The following is a 24,066-nucleotide window of genomic DNA, read 5'->3' as shown; positions in this document are numbered from 1 at the left end:
GTCAACAATTCTGTGTTTTTCTGTCAGTATGGGGTGCTATGTGTACATTCATGAGGAAGAAGAATGAACCTAAATGATTTTAGCAAATGGCTGCAATATAACAAAGAGTAAAAAATTTAAGGTATTGGTCTGAATACTTTGGGCATGTGTATGAATGGTATTTGTACACATTAAATTAGATTGGGCATTCATACACATGCCCAATCTAATGATGAAATATTAGAAACTCTAGGTGCACATCATATCCCCCCTCAGGGGACTTTTTTCCCGGGCACCCCCATGACGGGAACGCAACAAGGAACTATGGACCGGTTCGTAACCCGCATGGGGAATTTAACTCCAATATCTCCACACCAAACACAGGAATTGATGTAATAAATTTGAGCTCTGTATCACTTAGCAAAAATGAGATTGACATCTTAAAACTAGGACTTCGTTTTTGCCCATCAACGGATATTGACAAATACGAGGTAATAAAAGATCTATACCTCTTTGCTAGAAGACTAACTTTTAATTATATCTTTGATGAGGAGAGAGTGAGATTGAAAAAAGATAAAGACCTTACTGAACGCATGAAATATTTAAAAATGCAAGAATTTAGGGCACTTAGGGATCTCATCCTCTAATTAGAAGAGAATGAACATGCCCCCCACAATGATGATACCAACAGTGATGATGTGACTCTGACAAACCCTCCAATGGGTATATTAAAAACAGACCAGCCGAATCTCCATACAAAATCTAAAAAATTTCCTGATCTCACGATAAATCCCAATATTTGGGCTTTTTTATTATCTACAGTAAGCGAAATTAAAAATACACATTTCAAGCGTACTACCTCAAATCTTACACGGGCACAACGCCTGGCACTTTCTGCCTTGGCAGCCAAAAAAGAAATTATAGTTAAACCCGCCGACAAGGGGGGGAATGTAGTGATAATGAATCTTAAGGACTATGAGAATATGTGTTTTGAGATACTGCTAAACGAACAATGGTACAGAAAAATTTCCCTTCGCCACACTGCACATTTCAATATGGAATTCAAGGAAATGATCAATGAGGCCTTCCTTCAGGGCCTCATTGATCAGAGTACTTATGAATTCCTCAACACTTCCTTCCCTCAAGATGCTACCTTTTATGCCCTTCCCAAAATCCACAAGAATCGGATAGTGTCGGGCATAGGGTCTATCACTGAAAACTCTAGTCGCTATGTAGATTTTTTCCTTACCCCACATGTCACAAGACTACCGTCTTATGTCCAAGACACATTGGACCTTTTGAAACAAGTAGAGGGCCTCTACATTCCACCAGGAGCCATATTGGTGACCTTGGATGTAGAGTCCCTCTACTCTAGTATCCCCCCATCTTAAGGGTCTTGATGTAGTGCGCATGTTCTTTAGGGAAGAGGGTGAGGATGAACGAGATTTTAACAAATTTTTGTTGAAACTATTACAATATATACTTACTCACAATTGGTTCACATTTGCTGGCTCCCACTTCCTCCAGGTACAGGGGGTCGCTATGGGCATTTGTTGTGCCCCCTCCTATGCGAACCTGTACCTGGGGGGGTGGGAGCGTGGCCTATGGACCGAGGACAGATATTCACAGTATACAGAGTCGATCCTTTGTTGGCATCGATACATCGACGACGTTTTTATGATCTGGCAGGGCTCCATAGAATCCCTCCAAGCGTTTGTTCAATGTATCAATGCCAACACATATAATCTCAAGTTCACCCTATCCTTTGACGAATTTTCCATCACTTTCTTGGATTTGCGTCTGTATATAGGCATGGATAGATGTGTGGCCGCTGACCTCTACATGAAAGAGTCGGCGGGTAACACACTTTTACATGCCAACAGCGCACACCCTCCGACATTAGTAAAGAGCATCCCTTACGCACAGTATATCCGTCTACGTAGGAACTGTACTCACGAAGATGACTTTCATAAAACAGGCGAATTTACTTCGAAATAGGTTACTACGTAGAGGCTACAACAAATCCTTGTTGCGCAGGGCCTTTAATAGGGCTATAGGAAAGGATAGACGTGCGTTACTCTTTAAACCAAAAAACACCAACAATAAATCAGTTACAACTAAATTTATTACAAAATTTTCCTCCCAACATGACCAACTTAGAGGTATTCTCACTAAACATTGACATGTGTTGCTACAGGATACAACATTAGCTAGACACATAAACCAAAATCCAGAAATTGTGTTTCGAAAGGCACGGTCAATTCGGGACACCATTGTGTCTTCCCACTATGATCCCAAAAGGGTCAAACCTCGAAAACAATTAAAAGGAATCTTTAAATGTAACCAATGCTATTTCTGTCAATGGGTAAGTGAAGGCCAGTGCTTTCTATTGCCCAATCAAGAAATCTTTATACCCAAGTTCTTCACTAATTGTGAGACAATGGGAATTGTGTATTTAATGACATATCGTTGTGGGGCTTATTACGTTGGGAAGACGAAAAGAATGTTTAAACAAAGGATAAACGATCATACCTACCTGTCAGGCAATGGGAAAATGATGACACCCATTAGTCGCCATGTTGACCTGTATTACAGATTCGAAACGTCATGCATCTCATTTATTGTATTAGCAGTTATTCCACCGGATCCTAGGGGGGCATTTGGGACCAAAGGATTCTCCAAAGAGAATCTCTTTGGATAGAGCGCCTGAATGCGATCTATCCCCCTGGCCTTAATGAGATTATCTCTTATAAATCGTTTCTGTAGGCACCAATATACTAGACCGGCATAAGGAGCCACCTCTGACATTGTCTAATAAGACTATATTGGCTAATTGATTCATTAAGATATAGAGGAAGATATATGGATATCTGCTATATGAGTCTTACAAACTATATACCGAGCTTTACATATGACCCATATATGGGATAATATTCATCTTTATCCTTCAACACATATTCTCTTAATTATTTGCTAGCAGACTGACTAATGCCAGTCTTTAAAAAGCTGAAATTACAAACATGCTAATTGTTTGATAATCATTGACTGCTTGTATTATATATATATAAATGTATTGTGTGGTCTTGTCTGTATCTATGTTTCTGTCGCCACTGCACATTTGTTTTGGATTACATGGAACTGTATATCTATCCGAATTTAATTTGCAGTGCTGATGGATGTACACCTCGGCTGTTATGGTAGTGAGGTGCGGCTGAAAGCGCCGTCACTTTAAACTCCTGGGAACCATTCCCATGGACTGATCGGGCCGGATGTAATTTATATTTTTTTCTTTTTTTTTTTTCCCCCCCTTCCTTTTTTTCCCCCCCTTTGGGGCTCCGTGCCGCTTGCTCCCTGGGTCTGATTTTGGACAGTCGCGGTGACACTGCCGCAATTGTCCCGTTCGGGGTTCGGTGGGCGGCGCCAGTCTGGGATTGGTCAGCAGGGCGGACACTACCTGTGTCTCCACCCACTTCCCAGACGTGTTTCTCTTCTGGTCCCGAGCGGCATGTACACACATGCGTAGTGGCGGTGACTAGATGGGAGGCACCATTCAGCCGGACTGTGTGACGTCAAGACGCTTACCAGCGGGAAACGTCACACAGTTGGAGAATATTTAAACAGCCAAGCAGACGCCTCAGTCTGCTTGACCGACAACAGGGATACAACCTACTTACCCCCTGCTCCATGGGACTTGGCTAGCCCTCATAAACGTTTCATGGAAGGTAAGCCATATATAGACTAGCTCGGTTATTGATCGCCATCTAGTGGCCAGACTAAGGAATGTTTGTATTCCTGTCTATGCCGTATCTATGCCTTATTAAGCAACAAACCAATTACATGCTAAGTGTTAACAGCACTATAATTTGTTTTCTTAGCACCGTAGATGCGGTTTCTGCACCGTGGACATCCTTATGGGATTACAATAGGCATACTCAGATAAAAACCTGTATAACCACCGACTGCCCAAACACTGGTCCAGCATTCCAAGGGCTGGGGGAGTAACAATACTCCACGCTGGACAGGTATATTAATTGATTATATACTTGTTAACCATGCTCATATATATGTACAATAATATTCTTTACTGTTGTATAGCACCGCCCTATTTTAGGGCTCTGTGGTATATACGTTTTATACAGATAGCATATTATACATTTTTTCCATAGAACTGGCCAATTTGTACCAAAAAGTGTTAAAGTTTTCGGAATACACATAACTGCTGGCTTAATTGACTATATTCTACCTGATAAAATGTCCCCCGCCAAGGAGTATATTATAGGTAAGAAAAAAGTGGAAATTAGCTTTTTGCTTCTAATGTATCCTCACTCTGATACAATACAGTCACTATAATATTATTTTGAATGGCTCGTCTTATATAGACGGTACATGAATGTGTATTTGCATACATTGAAATATGAAAGACAAGAAATCTTTCCTTTAAATATTCTCCCACCTCTATCTACTTATAGCTTTGGGTGTTTGTTTACTCAGCACTGCAATACAAATTGTTTAATCTGGGTCTGCATTGGGACCTGTTGTCATTGGTATTTATACATCAATTATTGGTAAGCGAAAATCTCTTTCATATACTGTTATAATATATTTGTTAACATTAAAGTGACACGAATAGAGTGTCTTTGCTTTCCATTTATGATAGGTTGTATAAATTGAGGATATGCTGTATGGTACTCGTGTACTGTCCCTTTGTTTTATTCAGATCTTACATTGTTCTAACTCATTACACTCTCTTGAAGAAGCGTTACATTAGAACGCGAAACATGTAGAAGAAATTCATTCTACAGTGGCTCCCTCAACACCGGATATACACCCGCACTTACTATGACCTATATTGAAGTATCAGGTTCTCATGGGAATTAAAAAATCTTAGTGGTGATTGAGGGATATCCACATTTCATGATTGTGATGTTATGATCTGTTTTTAGCTTGATTGTAATTATATCTATTTGCATTTTTCTGGCGTACACATGTTTATAAACTTTTTTAATTAATTATCAATAAACAATTATTTTTTATGACATTAGTGTCAATTACTGTGCCGAAAAAGTCCACTTCTCTAGCAAAAGCTAACTTTTTTCCTCCCTAGTGAAAAGAAAGTTGGAGTTTAGCTTTAAATTAACTAAATACATTCTGGGCACATTATTACAAAAGGTGTTTGTTTTCTTCAAATCTCAGCAACAGACTAGACAGACTATCAGCGGTCAGCATGCTGCAGAGTGCAAAGCTCTTCTCAAGTCATAGGCTAGCTATCCAGCAGTTATTAGGACACTAGTTCTTTTTTTCCATAAAATGTCTGGATTATGAGTATAGACAGATACATTATTGCAGCATGCTCATATGGAGAACATCACTTTACTGGTAGTGGACAGGAAAGGAGAGATAGGGGATCAATTGAATACATTTGCAAAGTATTTTCTTAATGATTGTACATGCCAACACCTACAGTAAGTCTGTTTTAAGGTAAATTTAGGTTTATCTTAAAATTTGGTGTGCAGGGAAATAACTTTGGCACATGATATTCTGTAACATCATTACAGAAATACCTTGATTAAAAAGGCAGCTACATGGCAAATGTGGTTCAGTAATAAGAAATATAACGTTATTTGCGTGAGTGCTAAAAATACACATGCAAAATACACATTTGACGGAGCTTCATTGGGAGAATTGCTGATGGAAAACGATCTGGGGATACTTGAAGATCACAGAATAAGCAATAACATGCAATTCCAAGCCACAGCTAACTAAGCTAGCAAAATACAGTCATGCATTAAAAAAGAGCATACATTCCAGAGACAAATCAATAATTCTTCCCCTTTAAATAGTTAAATAATTACATCTTGTGTGTTTGGTTTATCCTTGTAATTAACACTTCTCATTCACTGGACTGCACTGGTTCCATGGATTCTTGGGGTGCACCCTGAGCTTACCCAATTGTCATTGTCTGTAGCGTTGTGTCACTTGGCATCGACTTTCACTGAAGTTTCACTATGGCAAGATTTAAATGGCTTGTGAATGAAATATATATATATTTTATATGTGTATATATATATAAATTTCTACAAAATGTTTCTTTCTAATGATAGATTTGGCAGTGTGGAGGAACACTTGAAGTACACCCATGTTCACATGTTGGACATGTCTTTCCCAGGCAAGCCCCATACTCACGTAGTAAAGCTTTGGCAAATAGTGTGCGAGCAGCAGAGGTTTGGATGGATGAATATAAAGAACTTTATTATCACCGAAACCCTCATGCACGGCTGGTAAGATGTATCACATTTGGTGAAAAGTGTAAATGGAAAACATGCCTAACTAACAGATAATATACCTTATTGAAAGCTTGTCTTCATCACTGCAAAGCTACTGTCCTTTCTTTTGTAAGGGTAATATCATTATAACAATACAATTGTTTTCACCATCTGGACCAGGTTCCTGGTCTTGAAACACGAATACACTAAGTTTGGAAACAAACTTATATTTTTATATTTTTGTATGATATAGTTTTAAATAAAATGAATGGAAAGGCATCAAATGGCTTGTCAGCATTTGTAATGTTTGTAAAAACACATCCCGACATGCTTTATTGTGAGTTGGTGTGCATTGACATGCAGTGGAAAGTGTTGCAATGTGCATTAAATTGAATAACAAGGTGTGTTTGCATTTTAAACATAAAATGTTATAAATCATTTCTTTTTTTTTTTTTAAATTCGTTTATTGAAACAAAGAAATAAGGCACATAACAAGCCACCAGATAAACACAGTAAGCAGTAACAGCGTAAATATAGGAAACATAGCTCTTGATCGATACAGACAGCATGGAGTAACAGGATAATAACATAGTGGAACTTGGGGGCATACAGCCCCTGACACTCACACACAAGCATGCTGACCCCCTAGAACCCAACCCATATGGGAATATGATATTAAGTGTATAGTCAGGAGCCCAAAGGCCGTCACGGGGCCAACCCCGGGCACCACCGGCATCCAACACATGGCCGGTATCAGGCGCGCGGGGTCCGCCCCCCAACAGTCCCTCAGGAGCTCCCCAGGGGCAGGGGGGGGACGACACCAGTACGTCCGTCTGGGAGCAAGGCGTGGATCGTGACAGAGAAACAGGAAAATATGCCTGTAAGAGTAAGCCGGACAGAACCATATAAAATAATAAAATAAATAAAAAAAAAAAAAAAAAAGGGTATAGAAAAGACAGCAAAAAGAGAAAAAATAAGAGGAAAAAAGGAGGGGCAAGGGAGAGAGATAAAGGAGGGGGGGGCGGGGGACCGTGTGGCCCATCATCACCATAATTACAGAGCATTAAAGCAGCAGATCACGGTATTCCGCCGAAAATGTAAATTCGTGCCAGTAGAACCAGCGTTTCGTAAATTTCTCTCTGGTTCCCCTCTCCGTTGCCATCAGATCTTCCATTTCATTAATGCATTTGACTTTATTAAGCCACATGGCCACGGTCGGGGGCTGGGTCTGCTTTCAAAGGGGGGGGGATGCAACTTTTCGCTGCCGTGAACAATAACGGCAAGATGGACTTCCGATAAGACGCCCTCGGGAACTCGTGATGGTGGAGCAGGAATAGCGCAGGGTCCAGTGCCAGAGAATGGTCTGTGAATTTTTGGGCAATGAGGCGCACCGATGTCCAGAACGGTTGAACCCGTTCACATGACCAAAAAATATGGAGGTATGTCCCTCGCTCCCTGCCGCATCTCCAGCAAGTGTCAACACTGGACGGGAACATCCGACTCAGCCGCACCGGGGTATAATGCCATCTGGTCAGACATTTATATCCTACCTCTTGGTAGCGAGAGCAGATCGAAGTTTTGTACGTGAAAAACAGTAGGCGTTCCACCTGCTGATCAGTGAAGGACAGACCAAGATCTCGCTCCCAACGTGCAACATAAGGAGGTCGGAAGGATGCTTCAGGGGTGACCAGAGTCTTGTACATGAGGGAAATAGTGTGACGTAAAGGAGACGGAACGGAGCAAAGTTCCTCAAAGTAGGTGAGACGTCTGGCAAACTGGGGTGCCGCTGGGAGAGACTGCAAAAAATGCGAGAGTTGGACCTGTTGCCAAAAGGTCAGTTCGGAGAAGTCTGAGTGAAGGCGAGACCTAGTGATCCAGGACCCATCCCGCACAAAGTGGCGGGCCTGACCATGTCCCGCATCTCCCAGGGACCTAAATCCTGGTTGGTCCACCCCCGGAGGAAAATCAGGGCTGTCAACCACCTGGAGAAGGGGGGACGGCAGGGTAGCCAAGGAGCCCCAATGACACAATCGCCTCCCCACTCGCAAGGTGGGGCCAATAGTGGGGTGGTCCGACAGATCCCTCTGGACAGCCGAGGGAGTCCACAAGGAGGCCTCAGGTGGGGTCCCCACCAAGCTCCGCTCCAGCCGTACCCACTGTTTCAGGGGTCCATGGCGGTACCAGTCCAAAATACGGGACAAGTGACATGCCTCATAATATGCTATAGCATCCGGTAGTGCCATGCCACCGCTCAATTTAGGCATGCGCAGAACGCGCAGCGCCAGCCTCGGGGAGCCCCTGCGCCACAGAAACTCCCGGAACACTCGATTAACCTTCCGGAGGAAGGAGGTCGGGACGGTCACCGGTACCGCCTGAAACACATATAATAGGCGGGGCATCACGTTCATTTTTATGATATTGCATCGCCCGAACCACGAAAAACGTCCCACATGCCAGTCATCGAGATCTTTTTTAATTTGGGTCAACAAAGGTGGGAAGTTGCAGTCAAAGGCTCCGTCTGGTGAGCGTGGCAGGGAAATCCCCAGATATCGAATATGGGTCGATCCCCACTTAAAGGGGAAATTCGCCCGGAGAAGAGCAGAGAGAGCGGGTGAAATTGCCACCGCCAAGGCCTTGGACTTAGATTGATTTATTTTGTAGAACGAAAGGGATTCATAAACTCGGAACTCCCTCAGCAAATTGGGTAAAGAGGTCAGAGGTTTCGTAAGGAAGAAGAGGAGGTCATCCGCATACGCCGCCACCTTAGGGGAAAGCGTCGGGGAGACCGACACCCCAGCAACATCAGCATTAGCCCTCACCGTACGCAGGAAAGGTTCGAGGGTCAGAACGAAGATCAGCGGGGAGAGCGGGCAATCCTGCCGGGTCCCATTGGAGATTACTAGAGGGTCAGATAGGTGACCATTGACCCTCACCCTCGCCGAAGGGGCTGAGTATATAGCTCGAACCCAAGACAGGAGCCGCTCCCCTGCGCCAACGTGTTCCAGTGTGGCAAAGAGGAATTCCCAGTTCACCCGATCAAATGCCTTCTCCGCGTCGGTGGATAAAAGTAGAGTCGGGATTCGGCGGGTATTGGCAAAGTGCACCAGGTCAAGCGCTTTGGTGGTGTTGCCTCGGGCTTCCCGAGAAGCGACAAAACCCACCTGGTCGTCGTGTATCAATTGCGGAAGCAGCGGGGCCAACCTGGAGGCCAGGATCTTAGTAAAGGGCTTCAGGTCGACGTTCAAGAGTGAGATAGGCCTGTAGCTGGCGCAGACCAATGGGTCCTTACCTTCCTTCGCGAGAACCGCGATGTGTGCCCTAAGTGAGTCCGTCGGGAACGCGGTTCCTTCACCCGTGGCGTTATATGCAGCAAGGAAATGGGGAGAGAGGATGTCATTAAAGCTCTTGTAGTAACGGATGGAATAGCCATCCGGGCCCGGAGCCTTCCCCGACTGTGTCGCCTTCAGAGCTAACAGCAGCTCCCCAGGGCGCAAAGGTTCGTCTAACTTCTCCGCCTCCTCCAGCGGAAGGGAGGGGAGGCCCGAAGCACTAAGATAAGATCGGATTGCATCGACCCGCCCAGCCCCGGAAGGGGGCGGTGAGTCCGGCGACAAGTTGTAAAGAGACGAATAATAGTGACGGAAGGCTTCAGCGATATCCATTGTAGAATGCACCCTGCGACCCCCCGGAGTCGAGAGCTCAGGTACGAAGGTGCGGGCCCTCTGCGCACGGAGCGCTCGAGCCAGCAATTTTCCACACTTGTCTCCATGCTCGTAAAAGGTCCGTCTGCACTTAGCCAGCGCCGCCTTCGCCCGGAAAAGGACTAGAGATCGCAGCTGCTCCCTCAAAATAGTCAGGTCCTGCAGTGCAGCTTGAGCCAGAGAGCGCTTATGGGCCAGTTCCAGGGTACTGATTTTAGAGAGGAGATCACTCAATTGCTGAGTACGTTCCTTTTTGCGGCGTGACCCTATCTTGATGAGAACGCCACGCATGTAACTCTTATGCGCTTCCCACACCATTAGGGGAGGGCTCTCTGACGTGGCGTTAGTGGCGAAAAAACCCCTGAGCTCCGAGCACAGTTCCTCAACCACAGCGTTGTCATGGTGGAGACTATCATTCAGCCGCCATTGCCACTGCGGGCGGTCTGAGGAGCTTAGATCCAAATCCAAAAGGACCGGGGCATGGTCGGAAAATGTAATAGACCCCATGGAAGCCGCGACGACGCGCGGCAGCAAGGCCTGGGGCAACAAGAAAAAGTCAATGCGGGAGTAAGAGGCATGTGGGGGGGGAGTAGAAGGTGTAGTCCCTCATTTCCGGATGGAGAATATGCCAAGGATCAACCAGACGGAACCCCTGGTACAGCATCTTGAAACGCTTCAACGCAGCATAAGAAAGGTGAGCGGACCCCCTAGAAGTGTCCACCACCGGATCCAGAGCCAGGTTAAAATCCCCACCCATGATGATCTGACCCTCCGCAAACTCCTCCAGCCGCGAGATCAGGGATTCCATGAAAGCCACCTGACCAGTGTTCGGGAAATAAAGGTTGACCAACGTAACCGGCAGGACACCCAGCCGCCCCTGAACAAAGAGAGCACGCCCCGCGCCGTCATTCCACGAGTCCGAGAACGTCCATGGGGCACGACTATTAATCAGTATACATACCCCCTTAGATTTGGAGTCAGAAGAACAGCCGTGATACACCGTGGGGTAGCGTCGGTCTCCCAATTTAGGAAGCTTGTCCAATCTGAAATGAGTTTCTTGTAAAAAACCGACCTGCGCCCGGAGACGGTGAAGATCAGAGAGAACCACAGAACGCTTTTTGGGTGTGTTTAACCCTTTGACATTCAGGGATACCAAACGTAGCGGATCCACCCGCGGGGGGAGCCATCGTCCCTCACCCCCAAGTCCAAAGGCGGGCCAGGAAAGAAGGAAAGAGGTAAAGGGAGGGGAGGGAGAAAGAGAAAGGAAAAGTGGGAAAGGGAGAGAGAAGAAAAGAAAAGAAAGAAAGTGGGAAAAAAAATTTAAAAAAAAAAAAATCAAAAAGAGGTGCACTTCTGGTGCACGGAGGGAGGATCTATAGTGCCAAACGCACTAAGGAGACCAAGTCTCAAGGTACCAAGAGGTTCGACCCGTGCCGCCCAAACCGCGGGCAGAACAGGTGGGACCTCAAGGGACACCCTACTGGGGGAACGAGGAGGGTCACAGCAGATAGAGGAAGGTGACCACTACCCAGAACCCCCCCATACCGGAAAGAAAAATTAAAACATTAACAATATCAAATAGATAGGCATAACAATGAACAAAGTGAAAAAGCTGAGGAGCAGCAAGCGAGAAGCCCGTGAAGGCAAAGTGACCGCGCAACCATGGTCATGAAAGTACATACAAAAACAGCAAACCCAAAAACCCCCATGTGAGAAAGATATGGCCCCCCATTGGGGGAAGGGAGGAGGGGAGGGGGGGGAGAGGGGGGAGGGGGAGGGAGAGGGAGAGAGGTGGAAAGGAGAGGAACACAGCACACCAGAAACTCCCGCCAACCCGCATATAGTACTTTGCCAAGCCCCTGCAGTGGTATGGCAGCCGACAGATTCCCGCTCCCGCAACCCCATGGGGGGGGAGAAGAAGGGAGGGGGGGGAGGGCAGGGGAGAAGGGAAGGGGGGGAGGGAAGGGAGAGAAGGGAAGGGGGGAAGTGGAGAGGAGGGGAGTAGATATGGGGGAGAGGGGGAAGGAGTGGGGGAAGTAAGGAGGAAGGGAGTAGGGGGGGGGGAAAGAAGGGAAGGGGGGTGAAGGAAGGGGGAGGGGGAGAAGGGAGGTGGGGGAAGAAGGGAGGGGGGGAGAGGGGAAGTGGGGGGGGGGAGAGGGGTGGGGGGGGAAGAAGGGAGGGGGGAGAAGGGAGGGGGGGAGAAGGAGGCTGCGATCTATAGCAATTGAAGCAGAGAGTATGTATCAGCCAAGCATAACAGCATAAGGAAAATGCAGAGCCACATCACATATTTAGCAGGGCATAGGCGATCACACTAGCAGCACATCTATCCTGAAGCAGCAGTCATCAAGTCCAGCAGGAGGGCCCCAAGGCGACATTAGGCAAGGAGTACCCCACAGAGCTTCAAGGCAGGAAGGGATAGGGACCAACCCGCGGAGTCCATGAGCGCGGGGCCGGCGGGAATAACATCAGGAGGGTCACTTGGCATCAAGCAGGACCGGGCAAGCAGGTAAAAGCAGGGAGCAGGCAGGGAGGGGGATGGACAGTTCAGAGCACCTGCGGGACAGGGCTATGGGGCAGTGCACGGAACACCTGGGAGGGGAGGGAGGAAAGCAGAGCAGAGGGGTACCACAGGGCCACAGTCAAACTCACGGTTGCGGGCAACAGCAGGCTAATCTTCCGGGGAGGCCTCCGCCGGACCGGTGGAGCCCGAGTTCAAGGAACCATGAGAGCGCTGCGATCCCCGCGATCGAGCCCGCGAGGGGCCACCGCCCGGGGGGCGAGCCGCACGATCCGGGAGCCTCGCCATCCAATCCGGTAAGTCCTGGGGAGCCAGGCCTGCAAAGCGATACAAGGCCGGGAGATCTGCATGTCTACGGAGGGTGAACGAAGATCCGTTCCGTCGGACTGTCAGTTGCAGGGGGAACCCCCAGCGGTAGGTGGCGTCTTGAGAGCGGAGTCTCTCCAGGAGAGGTTTCAGCATAGCCCGGCGAGTCAGGGTACCTTTGGAGATGTCCGGGAAGACGGCGACCTGCGCCCCATCAAAGTCCACCGGGCTGTGAGACCACGCCGCCCGCAGTAGCTGCTCCTTCACTGAGTACCTGTGTAGGCGGCAAATCACGTCCCGCAGTCTGTCCGCATCCATCGAGCGGGGGCCCAGAGCCCGGTGCACCCGGTCAAAAAGAAAGTCCACCGGGGGGTCCTGCGGAAGCAATCTGGAGAAAATAGCTTGGACCGTCACCACCAGGTCCTCTCGCCCCGTCGCCTCAGGTAGGCCCCGGAGCGGCTCCGGTTCTCCATATCCTCCATCTGAAGCTGGTGTATCGCCAGGGAATCAGCGTGGGAAGCCTGGGTCTTCTCCAGGAGGGCCACCCGGGATTGGAGATCCCCAAGTGCGGATTCACCCGCCGCCACTCGCCCCCGGACTTGAGTCACCTCAGCCGTTATGGCCACAAAATCCCGGCGGTGCTGTTCTGCAACCTGGGCCACGATGTGCTCCATGTCCCGTTTCGTAGGAAGGGAGTGGAGTAGCGCCCAAATGTCTCTCTCCTCCTCCGGGGGAACCAGCAGGGAGAAGGGAGGGAGCCCTGAGACATCGCTGGAGTCGGGGAGAAGCAGGCAGCTGTGTAGGCGAGGCGGCGGTCCGGGCAAGGCCGCTGCTGAGGCCTACTGTTGGATAGGAGCCGATAGCGTAGCCCGTGAAGCAGCCTTCGTCCTCCTCCATTTGTGGGTGCTCATGACAGCCTAAGAATGCCAATATAAGGGAGGTCAGGAAGCGGGAGCACCAGAAAAGCACGTCTTCACACCGCCATGACCCAGCCACGCCCCCATAAATCATTTCTAATACAGTTATAACTAGGCAGGTGCCCTAACTGATCTCTCCTAGTTTCAGAAATTATCTTTCTTACCTTTTTTACAAGTTTGAACCACTTGCCAACCTTATAACATAGATATACGGCGACAAGGCGGCTCTGCTGCGCCAGATCTAGTACCTAATTTTGCACTTCTGGGACGCGTGCTGCCAGCGACCCAACTCTGCTGTGAATTTACACAGCAGTTGTCAATCGTCCGGAACGCACACAGGACAGGGCTCTGCCTATGTAAACAAGGCAGAACTCTGCTCTGTCAGTGAGAAAGTAATGGATTTACTTTCCCCGTAAGGCAGGGAATTAAATCGATTACTTCCCCTAGTAAAAGCACCACACTGTGTACACGTAAACACTGGTAAGGCCCACGTTTAACCCTTCGATCGCCCATGAGTGTTAACCCCTTCCCAGTCAGTGTCATTAGTACAGTGACCAGGCATATTTTTAGTTTTCAATAAGTTTTTATTAAGAGGCCAAAAATACAAGCGAACAAGGAATACAGTATCAATACAATATGTGACACAGCAATAAAGAGACATTGACACAACCTCGATGCAGGAACAGCATAATATAAAGAAAACAGAACCAATTGTGTCTGAAATACCGTGCAGGGCACGTACTATAGAACCTTATTCGCGACCGATCATGTACCATCGGAAGCATAAAATTGGGAATCCTCATCCTGCTATGGCAGCATGAAACGGTTCTAGAACTAAAACAAAGAGAGCACCATCGAAGGCTAATGAAAAATATGAAACAAGAACAACATAAAATAAGAAAGACAACTAGACTCCATTCGAAATATCATGTGCAGGTAAAATCACAGATTGACTTAGAAAACACAGCTGAACCCGCTACCTCCGAGAGAGTTGTACAGAAGGTTGACAATCCGGGACCCCAGAACCCGAAGAGGTTGCGTAACATTGGGGAACCCGGATAGGCAACTAATCAACAAGGATATTGGAGTTCCTCCAGAGTGAGGAAATCCAAGTGCTCAACTGGATTCAATAGAGGGAGCAAGCGGCAGCGCCTTAAAGAGGAGCCAGGAGATTGCTCTGTGGGAACACAGATAAGAAGGGAGCTCTAGCGGGGTAGAGAGAGAAAGGAGAGAGAAAGGGTGGAGAGAAGTGGAAGGAAGAGGAGAGAAAGGGTCGGATCACCGGGAGACCCTGCGCTATGGAAATAAACAAAACCGCCAATCACGTTTAACTTCCGTAAAACTAAGAGGGGTATATGCTAATGCCAGGAGCCTAGCTAATAAGATGGATGAGTTGGACATGTTAGTACATGAGGAGGACATAGACCTTGTGGGAATAACGGAGACTTGGTTCGACCCCTCACATGACTGGCTGGCAAATATCCAAGGGTATTCGGTGTACCGGAAGGACAGGGTTGGTAAAAGAGGGGGAGGGGTATGTCTCTATGTCAAGAACAATATAAAGGTGCTAGAAAGGAGTGACATTACGGATGGGATGAGCATGGATTTAGAATCTGTGTGGGTTGAACTCGATAGGGAAGAAGATAAGGGAAAAGTAGTTGTGGGGGTTTGCTATAGGCCACCTAACCAAGGGGAGGAGGTAGAGCTGGAATTTTTAGCACTAATAGGTAAAGCGGCAAAACTAGGATCAGTCATCATATTGGGGGACTTCAATTATCCCGACATTGACTGGGAAGAGGGGACTGCACACTCGCATAAGGCCCGGCTATTCACGGAAACCTTACAGGATAACTACATGTCGCAGTTGGTGGATTCCCCTACTAGAGAGAATGCTATCCTGGATCTATTGATCACTAATGACCCAGACATAATCTCGGAGGTAGGAGTCCAGGACAACCTGGGCTCTAGCGATCACAGGATGATCACATTTAGTATAAATAACAATATAAAAAGGCAAGTGGGGAACATAAGAACCCTAAACTTCAGAAGGGCAAACTTTCCAAAATTGTACTCATTGATGGAAAGGGTAAACTGGGACCAAACCCTGGGATCACTGACCACAGAGGAAAAATGGGAATGCTTTAGAACAATATTAAGCAAAGGCATCTTGCAGTGCATTCCTATGGGGAATAAATTTAGAAGAGACAAAGCCAAACCTGGCTGGCTAAACCGTAGCGTTAAAAAACTTATTAGGGGAAAAAAATTGGCCTTCAAGAAATATAAATCAGAGGGCACAGTATCGGCCTTCCAGCAATACAAGGAGGAAAATAAGAAGTGTAAACACGAAATCAAGATGGCTAAAATCAACTTCGAGAGACAAATAGCGGAGGATAGTAAAAAAAAACCAAAGAAATTCTTTAAATATATCAACAGCAAAAAAACTAGGGCAGAGCATATTGCACACATAATTAACGATGATGGGAGGATGGTTACAGAGGACACTGAAAAAGCAACCGTGCTGAATTCTTTTTTCTCGTCAGTCTTTACGCAGGAAAAGGAAGGGTACACTGACCATGACTGTATGGTTAGTAGTAATACACAGGACTTGCCACTATGGCTAACAGAGGGGGAAATCAGGGAAAGACTGGATAAACTTAACACAAACAAATCACCAGGCCCGGATGGCGTACATCCGAGAGTGCTCAAGGAACTATGCATGGTTATATCTAGACCACTGTTCCTGATCTTTGCTGACAGTATTAGGACAGGAGATGTACCAGGGGATTGGAGGAAGGCTAACGTGATTCCGATATTCAAAAAGGGCCAGAGACATATCCCGGGAAATTATAGGCCTGTCAGTCTGACATCAATAATATGTAAACTTTTGGAGGGGATGATAAGGGACTATATCGTAGAGTATGCTAAAGACAACAACATCATCAGTAGTAACCAGCACGGGTTTACAAATGGACGTTCTTGTCAAACCAATCTCTTAGCATTCTACGAGGAAGTGAGCTGTGAGCTAGATAGGGGGAGACCAGTGGATGTGGTGTACTTGGATTTCGCTAAGGCGTTTGATACAGTTCCCCACAAGCGCTTAATTTATAAAATAAGGTCTGCAGGTATCGACAGCAGGGTTTGCTCTTGGATACGGAATTGGCTAAAAGGCCGTGTCCAAAGGGTGGTAATAAACAGCGCATACTCAGACTGGTCTGAGGTAGTAAGCGGGGTGCCCCAGGGCTCAGTCCTGGGACCAACCTTGTTCAATTTATTCATAAACAGCATTGAGGAAGGGATCAGTAGTTCGTTATCAGTTTTTGCAGATGACACAAAATTGGCCTGGGCAATAACTGCACAGCATGAAGCAGATATCCTACAGAATGACCTGGACAAAATTACGGAGTGGGCAACGACATGGCAAATGAGGTTTAATGTGGAGAAGTGTAAGGTTTTGCACTTGGGGACCAAAAACATAAAAACACAATACACGTTAGGAGGGGAACCCTTGGGGGAATCAAAAATGGAGAAAGATCTGGGAGTCTTGGTTGATGATAGATTAGGCAACAGCATGCAATGCCAAGCGGCAGCTTCCAAAGCCAACAGAATATTAGCATGCATAAAGAAAGGGATGTATTCCAGAGATAAGACTATAATCCTTCCACTTTATAAAACTCTGGTCCGACCGCATCTGGAGTATTCTGTCCAGTTCTGGTCGCCAGTCCTCAGGAGGGATGTGTTGGAGCTGGAGAAAGTCCAGAGAAGGGCAACTAAACTGATTAGGGGGTTGGAGGACCTTACCTATGAAGAGCGGCTGCAATCGCTCGATTTATTTTCCCTGGAGAAGAGACGTCTGAGAGGGGACATGATAGCAATTTATAAATATCTTAATGGGGATCTCAGCTTAGAAGAAAAGCTGTTCATTCGAAGGAATTGCATGAGGACTCGAGGACATACAATGCGATTAGAGGAGAAGCGTTTTAACCTCAGGCAACGTGGGGGGTTCTTTACTGTTAGGGCTACAAGATTGTGGAATTGTCTACCACAAGAGGTGGTTTCTGCGGGTAGTATGGTGACTTTCAAAAGACTCTTAGACTTACATCTCAAGGATCAGGAGATTGAGGGCTATGTTAGATGATTACAGTCACACACACCTACACAGGTTGAACTGGATGGACTATTGTCTTTATTCAACCTCACCTACTATGTAACTATGTAACTATGGTAGGTTTATCTATGAAATCGAGATATGATTTAGTCTAGCCCACGGTTCCCATATCAGTTCAAACTTGGATACCTTATCCTGTAGGATCGCTACCATTTTTTCCCCCCTTGATCCAGGACCAGGCATATTTTTAACACTGATCACTGTATTAGTGTCACTGGTTCACAAAATGTTTCAAATGTGTCAGTGTCAGAATGTCAGCTTCAATCTTGCAGTCCCGCTATAAGTTGCTGATCGATGCCATTACTAGTAAAAAAAAATAAAATAAAAATATTCCATAGTATGTAAACGCTATAACTTTTGCGCAAACCAATCAATATATGCTTATTGGGATTTTTTTTTACCAAAAATATGTACCAGAATACATCTTGTTTACATTCCTCTTATGTCCGGCCGTCCGATTGCAGACAATGTTCCCAATGAAAAAAATGGCAATAGTGTAAAACCTCTTATGATTTGCGTTAATTAAACGCAATTAAAGTAATGCACTTGCATAATTCCAAAGATAAACAATGAACAGAAATTCAAATATGGTGGCCATTAAAAAACATCCAGGTAACGCACTGACTGGACGGTGTAACTCTGCCCGACCGGTTTAGTCTCAACAGGACTTTCGTGCCACATTCCAGTCAGCGCATTACTCTGATGTTTTAATGGCCGCCATATTTGAATTTCTGTTCAATGCTGAGTTTATCTTTGGAAATATGTAAGTGCAGTACTTTTTAATAAACGCAACTCGTAAGTAGGGTTGAGCGGACACCTAGATGTCCGTGTTCGACGGGTTCGGCCGAACTTTAAAAAAAAGTCCGGGTCCGTGTCCCGGACTTTTACCGAACTTTTCCCGGACACCGAACCCCATTGAAGTCAATGGGGACCCGAACTTTAAGGCACTAAAATGGCTCTAAAACACCAATGGAAAGGGCTAGAGTGCTGCAAATGGCAGCAAAACGTAATTAAGAGCATGGCAAGTGCTCTGCAAACAAATGTGGATAGGGAAATAACTTAAAACAACAAAAAAAAAACAGAAAAATAAAACAATGTTCTTCATCTCTGAAGGACGAGGCCCATATGGAGTAGGAGGGAGGTTGAGGTGGTGGTGGATGTGGCGGTGTCATAGGCGTGCGCACAGGGTGTGCCGGGTGTACCTGGGCACACCCTAATCACCTAGGGCACATAGCATTATCGCTCTGTTTGCCAGTGAGAAGATGGGAAAGATCTCCCTCGGACCTGCTCTGCTCTATTTCTCTTTGCCAGCAGGGAGAGTAATGTATCGGGCCATGTACATGTAGGCAAACACATGCATGTGTATTTCAACTTTGGGGTGCACACCCTAATGCAATAGGCTGCGCACACCTATGGGCGGTGTAGGTGGAAGCGGCGGTGGAGGAGGACCAGGGCCGGATTAAGAGCATCATGGTCTTGGTGCTGAGGATTTTGAAGGGCCTTAAGGGCCGTGCCATGCACACAGAGGAGGAAGGGTGCAGCCATGCATGCCTAATTCAACATGGGATGCTGTCTCTGAAGCCCATAAACACATCCATGCATCGGCAACTGTCCCTCCTTGTCAGGCCTTCGCGCTGTGTGGGGAGGTTCTGAGGGTGCTGCCTGGGGAAACGAGCATAGAAGCCAGACTTCTGTGTTTACAAGTGACAGAAGAGCGGTCACAGTGAATATGGCCAACCCGGGGCCTATATAAAAGGTAGGGGCCTGGAGCTGCAGCTCCAATAGCCCCTACGTTAATCTGACCCTGAGGAGGAGGACGAGGTAGCCAACACTGCTTCTTTTCACAAATTTTAAATGAGGGTACACCCCAAAAGAGTGAGAGAGCAAAAATGGAACAATGGGTGGGTAAGGTCGGTATCCATTGCTATTCTGCACAAGGTACGGAAAAGTCCCGTGGGATCCATGCCTGGTTCATTTTAATGAACGTGAGCTTGTCCACATTGTCTCTGGACAGGCGGCTGCGCTTGTCTGTCATAACGCCCCCAGCCGTGCTAAATACCCGTTCAGATAATACACTGGCTGCAGGGCACGCCAGCACCTCCAAGGCGTAAAGGGCAAGCTCAGGCCATGTGCCCAATTTGGAGACCCAGAAGTTGAAGGGGGCAGACCCCTCATTCACTACATGTAGGCGTGTGCACACATACTGCTCCACCATGTTGGTAAAATGCTGCCTCCTGCTAAGACGTTCCATCTGAGCTGCTGGTGCTGCTGTTTGTTGTGGCGTGCTGACAAAGCTTTTCCACATTTCGGCCATGCTAACCCTGCCTTCTGAGGGGCTGGCGGTGCCCTGGTTGCGTTGGCGACCTCCTCCTCCTCTGCCTTGTGCTTCCACTGTGGCCCCGCTGTCAGATAGGAATGCCAGCAGCATCGCATCTACCAGCGTGCGCTTGTACTCGCGCATCTTGCGATCGCGCTCCAGTGAGTGAATTAAGGATGGTACGTTGTCCTTGTAACGGGGATCCAGCAGCGTGGCCACCCAGTAATCAGCACAAGTTAGAATGTGAGCAACTCGGCGGTCGTTGTGGAGACACTGCAGCATGTAATCGCTCATGTGTGCCAGGCTGCCCAGAGGCGACGAAAGGCTGTCCTCTGTGGGAGGTGTATCGTCCGTGTCCTCTGTATCCCCCCAGCCACGCACCAGTGATGGCCATGAGCTGGCCTGGGTGCCACCCTGCTGTGAACATGGTTCCATCTCCTCCTCCAGCTCCTCCTCCAGCTCCTCCTCCAGCTCCTCCTCCTCCTCATCCTCCAGAACTGTGCCCCTGCTGGACAATTGTGTCCCTGGCATTTGTGTGTGCAGGAACCCACCCTCGGAGCCCCTTGCGAATGACTGCCCTGAAAGCCTTTGAAATGTTACCTCTTCATCCTCCTCCTCCTCCTCCTCATCCTGTGCCACATCCTCTTCCATCATCGCCCGAATTGTTTTTTCAAGGAGGCATAGAAGTGGGATAGTTAAGCTGAGAACGGCGTCATTGCCACTGGCCATGTTGGTGGAGTACTCAAAACAGCGTAACAAGGCACACAGGTCTCGCATGGAGGCCCAGTTATTGGTGGTGAAGTGGTGCTGTTCCGCAGAGTGACTCACGCGTGCGTGCTGCAGCTGAAACTCCACTATGGCCTGCTGCTGCTCGCACAGTCTTTGCAGCATGTGCAAGGTGGAGTTCCACCTTGTGGGCACGTCACATATGAGGCGGTGAGCGGGAAGGCCGAAGTTGCGCTGCAGCGCTGCCAGGCGAGCAGCAGCAGGGTGAGAACGCCGAAAGTGCGCACAGACGGCCCACACTTTCTGCAGCAGCTCTGACATATCGGGGTAGTTTTTAAGGAACCTCTGCACCACCAAATTCAGCACATGCGCCAGGCAAGGGATGTGCGTCAAACCGGCTAGGCCCAGAGCTGCTATGAGATTTCGCCCATTATCGCACACCACCAGGCCGGGCTTGAGGCTCGCTGGCAGCAACCACTCATTTGTCTGCTGTTCCATGCTCCTCCACAACTCCTGCGCGGTGTGTGGTTTGTCCCCCAAACAGGCAAGTTGTAAAACTGCCTGCTGTCGTTTAGCCCTGGCCGTGCTGAAGTTGGTGGTGAAGGTATTACGCTGTCCGGATGAGGAGGCGGTAGAGGATAAGGTAGCGGAGTAGGATGAGTTAGGAACAGGAGGCAAACTGAAGCGCCCTGCAATCCTCGGTGGTGGAAGGACATGCGCCAAATTGCTATCCGCCTCAGGCCCATCCGCCACTGCATTTACCCAGTGTGCCGTTAGGGAGATATAACGCCCCTGACCGCGCTTACTGGTCCACGTATCGGTAGTTAGGTGGACCTTGGCACAGATGGCGTTGCGCAGTGCACACCTGATTTTTTCCCCCACTTGGTTGTGCAGGGAAGGGTTGGCTTGCCTGGAAAAGTAGTGGCGGCTGGGCACGACGTACTGTGGGACAGCCACCGACATAAGCTTTTTAAAACTGGGCGTCTCCACCAGACGGAATGACAGCATTTCAAAGGCCAATAATTGTGAAATGCTGGCATTCAGGGCCAGGGATCGCGGGTGGGTAGGGGGGTACTTCCTCTTCCTCTCAAGTGTTTGGGAGATGGAAAGCTGAACACTTCCACGGGACATTGTGGAGATGGTTGTTGGTGACCCAGGTGGTGGTGTTGCTGACAGATCGTCTGTTTGCGGGGTGGCAGGTGCCGGTATGACTACAGAGGTGGCTGGAGCGGCCGAGACTGCAGCAGAAGAGGAAGCAGGATGAGCCAGAGACGTTTCTTGGTTTTGAAGGTGTGTACTCCACTGCAGCTCGTGCTTTGCACTTAGATGCCTGATCATGCAGGTTGTGCTCAGGTTGAGAAGGTTTATGCCTCACTTCAGGCTCTGATTGCACAGGGTGCAAACCACTAGTGTCCTGTCATCAGCACATTTTCTAAAGAACTTCCACGCTAGAGAACTCTTTTGAGCTGACTTTGGTGCGCTCGTTCCCTTGCTGCGTTGGGCAGTAGCAGGCGTAGTGTCTAGGGCACGGCCGCTCCGCTTCTGCACCCTGCTCCCTCTTCTGCTGTGCTGGTGGCTCTGTGCGACCACCGCCTCTTCCTCCAAAATACTCAGGTCACCTGCATGACCTTCATTCCATGTGGGGTCGAGGACCTCATCGTCCTCCACATCATCTTCCACCCAGTCTTCACCCCTGCCCTCCCTGTCGGTCTCCACAATGCTGAACGCCGCAGCAGTTGGCACCTGCGTTTCGTCATCATCGGAGACGTGCTGTGATGGTCCTTCCATGTACTCATCTTGAGAAATAAGTGGTTGGGCATCGCTGCACTCAATCTCTTCCACTTCTGGGGCAGGGCTAGGTGGATGGCCCTGGGAAACCCTGCTGACAGAGTCATCAAAAAGAAGAAGAGACTGCTGTATGGCTTGGGGCTCAGATTGCTTGCCTGATTTGCAAGGGGGTGAGGTGAAAGACGGTTGGACATTGGCTGCAGGTGCCAACTCTGACCTTTCTGCAGTAGACTGGGTGGGAGACAATGTGAAGGAACTGGAGGCACTGTCAGCAGCAAACCAATCTACTATCGCCTCTCTGTGTTCTGGCCTCATCACTTCTAGAGGCGTATGATGCCCTACCAAATACTGCTGCAGGTTCTGTCGCCTACTCACACTTGAGGAAGGTGTTTCACTTGTGCGTGTAGCTGGCACAGATCGACCACGTCCTCTCCTTGCAACAGGAGCTCTAGCAGCAGCACCACGACCCCGGCCACGGCCCCTATTTGACGCTCTCCTCATATTTCTGAAATTTAAGATCTTGCCCTAGAAAGGTCTTTATTGAATAGCAGAACAAAAGAACAACAGTATCGCACGGGTGTATCTCACAGTCAAATATGCAAACTATGCCGCAATTTAATGTTTTTTACACCAAAAGGGTGTGTATTGAATAGCGGAATAGGATAAAAAAGTGTATGTATCTCACACGTACAAACACAGACTAGGCCCGATTAAATTTTTTCCTACCCTAAAGGGAGGATGAGGAAGAGGAGTATGGAACAGGCAGCACCCTCAAATCTTCAGAAGTATGAGATGAACCTCAAAAACTTGGAAAGGTGGATCTCACACGTACCGACACAGACTATTCCGCAATTTAATTGATCCCCAAAGGTTTTTATTGAATAGCGGAATGGGAAATATGATCAAAAAAGTGTATGTATCTCACACGTACAGAAGCACACTAGGCCCCAATTACTATTGTTTGTACACCTAAAAGGATGGATGAGGAGGAGGAGGAGTATGGAACAGGCAGCACCCTCAAATCTTCAGAAGTATGAGATGAACCTCAAAAACTTGGAAAGGTGGATCTCACACGTACCGACACAGACTATTCCGCAATTTAATTGATCCCCAAAGGTTTTTATTGAATAGCGGAATAGGAAATATGATCAAAAAAAGTGTATGTATCTCACACGTACAGAAGCACACTAGGCCCCAATTACTATTGTTTGTACACCTAAAAGGATGGAGGAGGAGGAGGAGGAGTATGGAACAGGCAGCACCCTCAAAGCTTCAGAAGTATGAGATGAACCCCAAAAACTTGGAAAGGTGGATCTCACACGTACCGACACAGACTATTCCGCAATTTAATTGATCCCCAAAGGTTTTTATTGAATAGCGGAA

The 24,066-nt window shown here is 47.7% G+C and overlaps 1 protein-coding gene across 1 annotated transcript in view; it reads left to right on the top strand.

Moving 5' to 3' along the window:
* Positions 1 to 24,066, top strand: part of GALNT12 (polypeptide N-acetylgalactosaminyltransferase 12) — a 585,857-nt gene that overhangs the window by 276,176 nt on the left and 285,615 nt on the right. The window contains exon 6 of the mRNA XM_082258648.1: positions 6,081 to 6,257. Coding sequence (XP_082114774.1) covers positions 6,081 to 6,257 — 177 coding nt within the window. The remainder of the gene's footprint in view (positions 1 to 6,080; positions 6,258 to 24,066) is intronic.

Source organism: Pelophylax lessonae (genome assembly GCF_965119305.1).
Source record: "Pelophylax lessonae genome assembly, chromosome: 5".
NCBI classification, from domain to species: Eukaryota; Metazoa; Chordata; class Amphibia; order Anura; family Ranidae; genus Pelophylax; species Pelophylax lessonae.
Note: the sequence above shows the minus strand (reverse complement) of the source record. Positions and strands in the feature narration are given on the sequence as shown.